Raw genomic sequence first — 12376 nt, 5'->3', positions numbered from 1 at the left:
AAAGATTGAATTTAATTATTTAAAAAATACTTTTATTCCTCACGAATTTCTTACAAGGTATTTTGATCATATTTACCCCCACTTTATTCCCTAACTTCTCTCAGAACGACCCCCACCTCCTTACTCCCCCCAGCTTCATGTCTTTGTTTTGTTGTTTGTGTTCAATATTCCAGTTTGTGTTCAAAACTCCAGTTCGTGCTGTCCATCCGTTGGAGCAGGGTCCACGTCCTTAAAGAAAACCGACTCTCCTTACCCCAGAAGGCATTAAGTGTTCACAGCTACTTATTTAGGCGCTTATAAACCCCTTCTCACCACATGTCAGAACTTCGATTGGCTTTTTCGTGTGCAGCTCTTATGCGACCACAGCTCTGTGAGTTCACGTACGTGTCCAGCAGTAATATTCAGAAAGCACTGTAACCTCTGACTCTTACAATAGTGCCGCTCCCGTATTCCTCAATGGTCCCTGAGCCTTGGGGAGGTGGTATATTATAGATGCCCCATTTGCGGCTAAGCAATCAACAGTTATTCGTTGTCAAAACCAGCTGTGAATTTCTCTGTTCACCATCCACTACACAAAGAAATTTCTCTGATGGGGTCTGAGAGCAGCATTAATCCCGGCTCAAGACTGGTTGGTCCCCTGGGTCTACAGCAAGCCCTTTTCGACATTTGATAATGAAATTTGGTCTTTAACTGCTTGTGTGGGATCCTGATTATGCAGCTATTCCAGACATTTTACATCTAAGTCATTATTAATGTTTGTGCCTCCAAGGAGACGTGAGGTCAGCAAAAGGCTCGTTGCTCCAAGCTTCCTGGCTGTGGTTATCTAAGGCTTGGCAGCCAGTAAGGAAGTCAGTTCTTTCGTTATTTTATAGTGTCTTGATATCGGGGTCAAAATGAAAGGCCAGCTAGCTCAGGTGAGGTACCCCTCAGAGAGAGGAACGCAGAGGCAACGGACCTCGGTATCTGAGAAGGCATGGAAGGTCCGGTGCTCACTGCGCCTGAAGCAATCCTCTTAATGCTTCGTTCATGGCGTGCCATCACTATCCTACGCATGCCTGTGTTTTCAATATGACAAGATGACATCTGTGACGGTTCACGTTCATTGTCAGCCTGACACAATGTAGAATCACCTGGGAAAAGAGGCTCGGTGAGGGCGTGTCCGGATCAGGTTGGCTGGCCTCTGGACATGCCTGCGGAAGAGTGTCTCCATACCTTAATTAATGGGGAAGCCCTTGGGTAAAAGTGGGTGTACCATTCCCTGGTTTGTAGAGGTGTAGAGTAAAGTGCCTGAACAATAAGCATCCATGCATTCATTTCTCTCTGCTCTTACCTGTGTATATGATGTGACTAAATACTTCCCTGCAACGAACTGTCATCTGAAACTTTGAGTTAAAATAAACCCATTCTCCCTTAAACTGTTTTCTGTCGCCAAGCAAAGAAGACTACTTGAATGAGAACATTCCCTGTATGCTCGTAGGTTTGCATACTTAGTTCCCAGTTAGTGAACTTTTTAGGAAGGATTAGGAGGTGCTGAAGTAGGTCTGACATCACTTGGGGTGGGCTTTGAGGTTTCAAAAGTCCATGCCAGGCCTGTCTGCTTCTTGCTGTGATGTTCATAGACAAACCATCTCAAACTGTAAGCAAGTCCCCAAATTAAAAGCTTCCTTTCAGAAGTTGCCTTGGTCATGGTGTCTCCTCACAGCAGTACAACAGTAACTAAGACAGAAGTCAGTACCACACACAGGGACTGGGATATTGCTGTGTGCCAGCTCGAGTCCCGCTTAGTCTAGACTAGTGGGACCTGGGAAGAAAAAGCAGGACCAAGCTCGGTAGAACCAGAAGAGGATCCTGAGCAGCCCAGGAGGCTGTGTCAGTGTGTAGCTCCCGTGTGGAAGTAACAGACTAGCTTATATCATCTCGGGCAGACAAAAGGAGCAAGGGAATTCACCTAATTTGCGTGTGCGGACCAGGTTGAGGGCAGGCAGATAGATATACAGATTCAGAGCTTGCGGGAGAGAGTGCTGAGAGGTGGCGGCATGTCATAGATTGGGGCAAGGACACTGAAGGGGCTTTATCTGCACACTCAGGGGGAGCAGGGGTCAGGGGAAAGAACCTTATAAGGTCATATAGGAAGTCCAGCCTGGGATGTTTCGGTGATCAGATAAACGGCAAGCAGTCCGAGCTGCCTTGCAGACATGTGGGCTTATCAGATGCTATGTTTGCGGGGCAGGTCCACGCTCCGAAAAGCCTATCTTCTGGGGTCTTTTGCGCCTGAGGAGAGAAGGGGAGTGGGCGGAGCCTGGGGGGAGGAGAGGAGGAGGAGCACCCAAACAACTGCCGCTCTTGGGGTGAGAAAATCTGGGGTTTTGAAGGATACTTCCACCCCTTTGTAGCTTCAGGCCAGCCCCACAGCTGCGAAAAGGAAATAACTTCAGCAGCAAAGGAAACCATCAAAAAGGAAAAGCTCACACAAATTCAAATCAAGGAGGGGTTCCAGCCCCAGCAAGCTGAAGACCTTCGCAGTTACGGCCATGCAGTTCTGGATTTAGCGATACTGTAGTAAAGCAATTGTGGAATCTTCCTTCGTGCTTAAGGAAAGCCAAGCTTGCAGCTGGGAAGTCCCATGAAGGAGGCCCAGAGAGGCCAATCATGTGAAACAGTGAAAGTGAAGCCTAGATTTCCTTAGAGATCCCAAGACGCTGAAGATGGCAGAGCTATGGGACACCTGTTGAGGAGAGCTGCTAACAGGATGTGGAACCAACCCCAGGAGAGAAATGTGTTGCAGTCAATGGTGGCCCACGCCTTTAATCCCAGCACTTGGGAGGCAGAGCCAGGCAGATCTCTGTGAGTTCGAGGCCAGCCTGGTCTACAGAGCGAGATCCAGGAAAGGCGCAAAGCTACACAGAGAAACCCTATCTAAAAAAAAAAAAAAAAAAAAACCTGGAAGGGGAGAGCCATCTAATAAACGCTTTAACATCAGACCTGGAGTTGCAGAATGTGGAGTTTGCCCTGCTGCTTTTCATTCTCGCTTTGATCCAGTATTTCCTCACTACGCCCCTTTCCTCCCTTTAGGATGGTAATGCACATCTGTGCCGTTGAACATTGGAATGTTGAAGGTATATGATCTGTTGGGGGTTTTGTTTTGTTGTTTTACAGTTAAGAGATTGTCTTGTGCTCTTCTCCTTTCCTCCTCCATCGTGCGGTGGGCTCCTGACTTGGCTTCTCACCATGTCTTCTCACAAGACTTTCAGAATCAAGCGATTCCTGGCCAAGAAACAAAAGCAAAATCGTCCCATTCCTCAGTGGATTCGGATGAAAACTGGTAACAAAATAAGGTACAACTCCAAGAGAAGACACTGGAGGAGAACAAAGCTGGGTCTGTAAGGATTCACACAATGGCAAGACAGTTTATACTGAATTGTGGTTCATCAAGCAATCCTACCACGTGGAGTTCAACATTTTAACCTGAAGACTTGGTCGTGTTTTAAGTTGGGGGAGTAGTTTGTCCAGTAATAAAATGTAGAACCTTCAAAAAAAAGAAAAAAGAGATTGTCTTGTGTGTCAGATGAGACTTTGGACTTTTAAACAGTCTTAAGAATGAGAGACGACAGGAACTTTTGAAGTTAGACTAAACGCATTTTGCATTATCATGTGGCTATAAGCCTACGGAGGCCAGGGAGTGGAGTATGGTGGTTTGAATGAGAATGGTTGTTGGTTTTTAGCGGGGCTCTTACCCTGCGAGGAAAACAGGACAGAATCCACTAACAAGAGTTTTATTAAGATGAGGAGAAAAGGATAGACGTGATCAGGCCTGCTGAAAGAACACATGTGTGAAGGGAGCAGGGGAACATGGGGGCTGGCTTTTAAAGGCCAAGCCGTACCTGGGCACACAGGCCCACATGGCTATTCCACACATGCGCATAGATCACGTGGCTGCACCACGCGCTTTATGCAACCATGCAGCCACGGGGTCATGGGTCACGCAGGATGTATGACCCGGAAATGACTATTGTCCCATCAGGCATGTGCTACCGTGGGGGTGTGGTGGGAATTCCTATCAATGGCCCCCATAGACTCACATGTATATGTATGTATGTATGTATGTTTAGTCCCCAATTAGTGAGATGTTTAGGAAGAATTAAGAGGTGTGGCCTTGTTGGAGTACTTGTCTTGTTGGAGGAGGTGTGTCACTATAAGAGTGCTTTGAGATTTCAAAAGTCTATGCAAGGGTTAGCATCTCTCTTTCTCTCTCTGCCTGCTGCCTGCAGATCATGCTGTAAAGAAAGCTCTCACCTGCTACCCCAGCACCATGCCTGTCTGCTTCCCACCATGATGATCATGCACTAATCCTCTAAAACTGTAATCGAGCTCCCAATTAAATGCTTCCTTCTGTAAGTTGCCTTGATCATGGCGTCTCCTCACAGCACTAGAAGAATAACTAAGACACTGTTAATAAATTATGAGTGTGCATCTAGGCACACAGACACATATGTAATCACATATCGTAGACATTTAGTTTTAGTTATTAATTTTAAAAATTAATTGTGCAAGAATTCACTCAGATTTACACATGTTTGTTGTATTCTGATTTTCTGTGACATGGAAGCATTGAAATGTAGGACTGAAATGTATCCGATCTCTGATCAGTGAGTTTTTATTGTTGTTAGATTTCTCTTGTGAATAGTAGTGTCAAGAGTACAGTTGTTGGCAGGTTAGAGGACTGGGGAATATTCAGCTCAGACTTGGGGTAAAGTGCTTGTTTGCTTTATCTTAGCTTTTAGTACAATAACCAAACCAAAATACTTGTGTGTTTTGAGTTGTAAGAAACAAGTGCCGCTTCTAAGTCATAAAAGACAAAAAACAAAACAAGCAAACAAACAAAAACCTCGAGTTTCGCAGTTCGTCCTCTCTGGACACTGAGCATACTAGCACCTAGGATGCTTCGTGGAAGTCCAAGCTGCTCTTCCTGGGTGGCCCCTTCAGCCAGGCTCCCCCTCAGCCTCCAGCAGCAGCTGCACCATCTGCTGCTGCACCCCGGCAGCCAGGCCTGACGGTTCAGATGGCACCACTGCGTCCGATGTGGCTGTGGGCTCCACCATGGAGCACACCCTGGGTCATGCCATCACTGGGGGCTTCAGTAACAGTTTGTGTGTTAAGCCCACAAAGCCTGACATCGCTTGCCAGGAGCCTCAGGGAGCCCAGCGGCTGGACCAGCAGTCTTGTGGGCCCTGCACTCTTAAGATCAAGCTGTTTCCAGAGTGTGCCCAGAACCAGGGTGATGGGAAGCCCTACAAGGGCTTTAACAAGGTGCTTCGGCAGTGCAGAATTGCAAATGGGTTAATCAAGAAATTCAAACTGGGCCGGAGAGATGGCTCAGAGGTTAAGAGCACTGACTGCTCTTCCAGAGGTCCTAAGTTCAATTCCTAGCAACTACATGGTGGCTCACAACCATCTGTAACGAGATCGGGTGCCCTTTTCTGGCCTGCAGGCATACATGTTGTATACATAATAAATAAATCTTAAAAAAAAAATAAATGAATAAACCTTTTTAGAAAAAAAGAAGAAGAAAAGAAATTCAAACTGAAGAAATGGAAATCGGCTCTACACAACTGATAGTGTCAGTGTGGTCCCCGAGTAAGCCTCTTCTTAGTTCCATGACTTCAAATGGCCATGAAATAGAGTTCTAACTGAAGAGATGTCCACCAAGAGTTGTAGTGTTGGGGACTGGGCAACGGTTTGGCCTCCTTGAACCAACTATGTTGTGTTTTGTGAGTTGATGAAAATTAAAGTGGTTTTATTCTGAAGAAGAAAAAAAAAAAAAAACAAAACTCAAGATCAGCCCACAGATTCACCTAAGATGATACCCATTGTCTGTCCCCGTGCAATATGCAGTAGTGCCGTCGGCAACCAGAAGAGCCTATTGAGCATTCACATTATGACTAGAACAATTCTGTCACTGAGACTTCCTTAATAGTATTTTAGTGACTACTAAATTCAAGCAGCCACATTTGGTGATGTATCCTTCAGCACAGTCCCAGAGTTTTCTTTTTATGGTGATGGTGAATGCTGCTCCATCTAGCGGCTCCTCCATCACTCCTAAGATGCATGACTCACAACAGATTTTGCTTATAGACTAAGCTTTTGTTTTAAGCATTTTAATTTCCCCCCTATAGTAAAACCATATTGTTTTTCTAAACAATAGTTCAGGAATCCAATTGGAACTGATTTTGTTCAAGTCCATATTGGAGGGGCAGAGGGTCTTCTCTCAGGAGTGTCAATTGTGGTTGTAGCCTTTATCGTTATAAAGCAAATCATTGCATTTTCTCCACGGGATGTTATTTTTTAAAAATACCTTTCAGAGTCATGTGCAGTAGTAGTTATAATGAATGCTACCTTCTTTCACTATAGAGAAAATAGGTAGGCCATTTAAAAAATTATCAAAGCAAAGTTTTAGTTAATCAGGGTGGTGTATACTTGTAATTCCAGCACTTGGGAGGTACAGGCAGGAATATCAGTAGCGACAGGTCAGCCAGTGCATTTGGAATTCAAGACCAGCCTGAGCTACAGAAGACCCTGCCTCAAAAAAGCACAATTGGGTCATGGTTGTTCATGCCATTAATGCCAGTACTCCAGAGGTAAGAACAGGAAGATCTCCTGTGAGTTTGAGGCCAGCCTGGTCTACATAGCAAGTTCTAGGACAACCAGAACTACATAATAGAGAGGCCCTGACTTTTTTTAAAGCAAAATAACAAGCATAAAAAAAATTGTAAGTGTTTTAGCTGCCAATACATTTAAAAATCAAAATTTCTTTTTACTGTAAAACATAACCAACCCTAGAAAGCCACCAGGGGGCAGCATTTCACACTGTTACAGGTGAAGAAAACTGAGCAAGCGTGTTTTCCTTTTGTAAAAGTGAATCTATTGGGAACGGATTTTTAAAGAGAGTATTTTATCTCAAAAAGACACTTAAGTCTGAGAGGTTAGTCTCTGTGAGTCGTTCTGAGTCACCTTAAGTCCTGGGGCTCAAGAACAGCCAAACAAGGAGTGTAGCTAGGGCTCCCGACCTGATGAGCTTCCAACCCTGTATTTATTTTCTCAGGAAATCTTCCTGGGTGACATGCCACACACAGGAAATAATTGCCTTCTCACCCAAAGCTCCCCGGTAAGGGCTCCATTGTCTGCAGACACAGATTACAGGCAGAAGCACCTGACACCTTGTTCCTGGGGGTGAATCGTTCAATTAGAGTAAGGCACAAATCAGCTACCAGAGCAAACTACACATCTAGTGTGGTTGTGTGCCAGTCCTCTCCGTAGCAGAGGACTTCAGGGAACAGGCGGGCTATGACAGTTCTAACCATGCTTTGCAAATGGTAAATCTGCATGTTTTAATTTCTCCCTTTGAATCGCGTGGTATTATGATTTTATTAATCACCTCTTTGAAGAAGAGCCATTCCAAAGATTCAGTGTGTTAGACATGGTGCGTTTACCCTCTCTAGAAAGACAGTGAAATTAGGCCCTCTGGGAAGACAAAAGGAGGATTGGTTCTAGCTTTTTATCTCCAGAGCCTGTTACAACATCAAAGGTAGGCCTGATGCAGGGACTGGCAGAGTTCCTTGTGGAAGCTTAGCTTTCATCCAGGAAATGCATTCAACAAGACTTGCTGCTCCATGCTTAAAGGTGGTGTTGAAGTTGGAGGTGTAAGCAAAAAATGCTAAGCGGGGACCAGCAAGAAGGCTCCGCAGGTAAAGGTATTTGCTGTGCAAGCCTGAAGACCTGAGTTTGATTCTTAGCCTATGTAAAAGGTTGGTGAGGGGGCCTGCATCTGTCATCCCAGCATTCCTATGAAGAGATGGGAAGTGGAGACCGGTTCTTGACCAGAAGGTCTTGGGCCAAGCCAGCCTGGAGCATACAGCAGAGCAGGAAACAGTGAGACAGATCCTGCCTCAACAAGGTGGAAGGAGAGAACTGGCTCCTGAAAGTTGTCCTCTGACATCCACACAAGCGTATTTGCTCCTGAATTCTCTCTCTCTCTCTCTCTCTCTCTCTCTCTCTCTCTCTCTCTCTCTCTCTCTCTCCCCCCCCCCCTGCTCTCTCTCTCTCTCTCCTCTCTCTCTCTCTCTCTCTCTCTCTCTCTCTCTCTCTTTCTCTCTCTCTCTCTCTCTCTCTCTCACGCACACATACACCCTAATGCATTAATGGACAAATAAACAGTATTTAAAGAATAAAATCTTTTTTAAAATCACAAGAAGATGCAATGAGTTCACATCTTGGTGAGTGCAGAACCCAAAACAAGCATGGCTAAGGACTAAGTAGAGCATGGCATTTCCTTCCAAAGCAATATTCTTGACATAAGAAAGCATGGGGGCTGGCTCAGAGGCAAGAAGCACATGCATGGTGGCACAAGTTTGATTCCTGGAGCCCACATCAAAGTGGAAGAAAAAAATAAACAGCCTTCATAAAGTTGTTCTCTGACCTCCACACATCTGCATGACACAGCATACACACACACACACACACACACACACACACACACACACACACACACACATACACTGAATGAGATGCCCCCAGAATCTTGGGAAATTGGAAAGCTTGGTCCCCAGTTGGTGGCACTGTTAGGGAAGGCTTCAGAGGTGTGGCCTTGTTGGAGGATGTCCCTGGAAGATGGCTTTGAGAGTTTAAAGGCTCACACCATTTCTAGTTCACTGTCTTGGCCTCATGCTTGTTCAAGTTGTGAGTCTTCAGCTTTCTTTTTTAGCTACCCACTTGGCCTCCATTCTAACGTCATGGGCTCTAGCCCTCTGTAATTGTAGGCCCAAATAAATCCTTCCTTTTTATATAACGCCTTTGACATAGTGTTTTATCACAGCAATTGAAATATAACTAACACACACGCAATAATGATATTTTTTGAGAGAAGGGATACTTTAAAGCATTAATTAGACAGGTTTCTTCCTTAAAGATGTCTACCTAATTAGTTCTGGCCAAAGGGATTTTTTTCTCTCTAGGGTAAATCATGCAACCCAGAAAAGAGGCCAATGGCAGGAAAGTATTTCCCACCCAGTCAGGGGTCTGGAAGCAATAGTCACTCCTCTGTCTGCCCACCTTGGCAATGGACAGAAAAAGGAAACCTAGACGTCCATTACCATGAATAGAAAGTAACTGACTTTGAGGTCCTCAGCCAAGTTTCTGTCCGGGACCCAGTCATTCCTGAGGCCACGGGAGATGTCAGGGAGGCGGGCAGCAAAGTGGATAGGAAACACCTTCAGAAATGCCACACACCACTGCAGCAAAGCATGGGTGACTCCAGGCCAGGCCCCGTGCATGGAAGACAGAGTCAGAGGGTGAGGTGAAAGATGGAAGGGAAATCAGGTGACCTACAAGGCTAGAAATAGCCAGAAAATGATAGTAAGACAACTAAGGAGGCACCCAGGCCCTGGCCAGGCAAAGAGAATGCAGACGACGAATAATAATCACCACAGCCTATTTAAAGGCTGAAGATGTAGAAATGTCCTCCCACTTAGACCAAACTCTTGCATTAAATCACAAGCTGGACAGTGTTGCTCCCTCCCCTTCCCAAGGGTGCCTATTAATCTATCTTTTCTTCCCTGTTGAGTTCACTGATACTCTATCTCTGTTTCGCTAGAGAAACAAGCCTTGATATCAAGCCCCCTTGGCAAGAGAAACAACAGATTTTGAATGCCTGAAATTAACATTTTTTTCTTGATTATCTACTAAACGATCTCCCAAATTTTTGCACCCACAAATATTTTCGTCCTTCAACATACACTATACATCTGCCATGCTGCCTGGATGGTCAAAAGGAAGGCACTAGTCCACATACCATCTGGGGACTCAGCCCTAGGGCACAGTCAGAGTTCTTCCCTCATCTGCTCCGTGTGCAGCACGCTGTCATGGTCACGGAACTCCCATCAGTCTGCCCATGCATTACGCCAGCATTGTTTCACATGTCCGATGAGATTGAGTCTATAACACGCTGTTAGACCTTGACTCTGAACCTCCAACCGTTGTTCCGAAGAATTTCAGGAAAAGTAGTGATGCTAATTATGATGATGCTACTAACAATGTGTGTCATCTCCGTACTTGGGAGGCAGAGGCAGAGAGACTCAGTGTGTGGTCATCTTGGGCTACCTGATGAGACCATGTCTTAATATCCACGGTTTCTTTCTCCTGCCTGCTGAAAAAAAAAAAAAAGTGACAGAGGGAGAGCAAACAAAAGAAAGAGAGCTTGTGAGATAACAGAGAACCCCACCCCTGACCCTCTGCCTGCCACACAGAAGGACTGGGGATACCTAACATCAGTTTGATGCAGCGCAATGTTATTCATTAAGTGACTCTGTTTACCGTGCAAGAAAAGCCACAAGGCACAACAAAACCCACTATAAGAGTTTATTAAGAGAAGGAACAGAGGGGAATGTGCTTAGGTCTGTGGAAGATGGTGCTGGGAGAGAGAGGAGGGAGAAGAGGAAGAGGGGGGAGGAGTCTGTGAAGCGCTTCTTATGGATTCCCCCAACGCATGCGTAGATGGGCTTTACGGAGCTACGCCACACATGCGCATAGATTACATGATCACACAGCGCATGGATTAAGTAGGATGTAAGGAATGACTAAGCCTCTTGCTTGGCCACTGGACAACCCATGTGCGGTCATGTAGCAACACCTAAGAGTCTCAGGCTCTGGGTAACTCCCTCCACTGGCCCGGGAAAGAGCTCAGGAGTGCAGTCTTATGGGGAAGAATAAGGAATTTGATGTTAGCGTTATGTTTTGAGTGTAAACTATCTCCCACAGGCTCGTGCGTTTGAACCCTTGGTCCTGGACTTATGGCACTGTTTCATGATTTTGTTTTCATTTTGTATTCACTGTTTTCATGAGGTTTGGGTACCTTTAGGATGTGGGGTCTAGCCAACAAAAACGGGTAGCAGAGGGGTGTGAGTGGGACTTCTGGGTTATAGCCTTGCCCTTCTCAAAGCTGGAGCTCTCTCCTTCTTGGTCAGCACCATGTAAACAGCAGCTACCCGTGTGCTGTTGCTGACACAGACTGCGCCCTCTGCCATGTTTTTCCATCACGATAGCCTGCCTCCTGCTACCGTGAACCAGAGTAAACCGTTCTCCCATAAGTTGCTTTTGGTCAAGTAGTTCATCACAGCAATAAGGAAAAAAATAGTGTTAGCTCGTTACTTAGACTTATCAGTGGCAACTTGGCCATATTCCCTAGGTTCATCTCCGACACTCTCTGAGCCACTTTGGAGATCCACTGAACCTTTCTATGCCTGAGGATTCTCACCCATCTAGTGAAGACAAGAACAGCACCAACTTCCAAGGGCTGCCACAAGGATTACATGAAACAGAATGAGATCCTCTGGGTAGACGGTACCTGACAAAGAATAGTAAGTGCTAACCATTATCAGTGGCTTAATGATGCTAGCTTCCTTAAAGAGGAAAATTTAAATGTTTGTTTTTGAGAAGATTGCTGGAGATTGAGTCCAGGGACTTCAGGATACTAACTAAGCACATGTTCTATTGTTAAGTTACATCCCAGTCCTTGAGTACCTCTAAAAATAAATGTGTTTTCATACCCAGATAGAATTGATCAGTACAAAATTACACTTTATATTTACAGGTGTCAATTCTACACTTTCCGCTTATTACCTGGATGAATCTATGCAGAGTTAGTGCAATTCACTCCTTACCCTCATCTCCGGGAAGTCTCGTCCTAGCGTTCTTTGACAAACAGCACCTAGGAGAGCATGGCAAGGGAGAGGAGATTCCTGACCTTCAGAGGTGGAAAGGCAAGTTTGGCCAGTCTGTCAATCAGGGATTAGCATGTGAACGGAGGGGAGGGCTGGGCCCACAGAAGGGTTCTGTTTCACAAGGGTGGTGGATTCAGTCCATTTTAAAGAATCATTAATGTGAATTTGAATGTGTAGCAGCCAAGTCCCCACCTCCTTCCACTCTTCTGTGGTCCCCTGCTTTTAAAGCATTTGGATTTTCCAGTCTTCTAAGCATAATTTGCACCTATGGCCCAAGGCCGCCCCAGTCTCTAAACCAGTGTCCTCGGCAGACTCTTGTTCTCTGTACAGACAGAAGTCACATGGGACAGCCATCCTTTCCCAAACCTGCCCAGTTCACTGTCTGCACCCCAGTGAGTGTGCAGGCTGGATTCAGTCAAGGGGTGCGGCTCCATTAATCTTTGCCTTTTCCTTGACTCTCAGTCTTCAAACAGTGAGAATAAATGACTTGCTTCTTTCCCCAGTTCTGAAATGAAGTGACTGGGCTTGGACTTGTCCTAAGTAAACAGTGTGGTGACACGTGGCACCAAGCTCTTAGGTGTCTTCTGATTCAAAGACAACCCCAG

General features: G+C 45.5%; 1 protein-coding gene and 1 pseudogene across 1 annotated transcript; both read left to right on the top strand.

Annotated features, from left to right (window-relative positions):
- Positions 1 to 3176: 3176 nt before the first annotated feature.
- Positions 3177 to 3532, top strand: LOC128116228 (60S ribosomal protein L39). The gene has a single exon (XM_052747412.1). It carries the CDS (start codon positions 3229 to 3231, stop codon positions 3382 to 3384), a length of 156 nt encoding a protein of 51 aa, XP_052603372.1. The 5' UTR covers positions 3177 to 3228; the 3' UTR covers positions 3385 to 3532.
- A 455-nt stretch (positions 3533 to 3987) lies between these two features.
- LOC128117209 (coiled-coil-helix-coiled-coil-helix domain-containing protein 2-like) lies at positions 3988 to 11374 on the top strand (annotated as a pseudogene).
- Positions 11375 to 12376: the final 1002 nt, after the last annotated feature.

Source organism: Peromyscus californicus, unplaced genomic scaffold (genome assembly GCF_007827085.1).
Source record: "Peromyscus californicus insignis strain IS unplaced genomic scaffold, ASM782708v3 Scaffold_20__1_contigs__length_68692818, whole genome shotgun sequence".
Lineage (NCBI taxonomy): Eukaryota > Metazoa > Chordata > Mammalia > Rodentia > Cricetidae > Peromyscus > Peromyscus californicus.
The sequence above is the reverse complement of the archived record's forward strand: the minus strand, read 5'-3'. Positions and strand labels throughout refer to the sequence as shown.

What these genes read in the sequence shown, in the direction of transcription:
- LOC128116228 (XM_052747412.1), top strand. Translation starts at nt 3,229, where the DNA reads ATGTCTTCTCACAAGACTTTCAGAATCAAGCGATTCCTGGCCAAGAAA.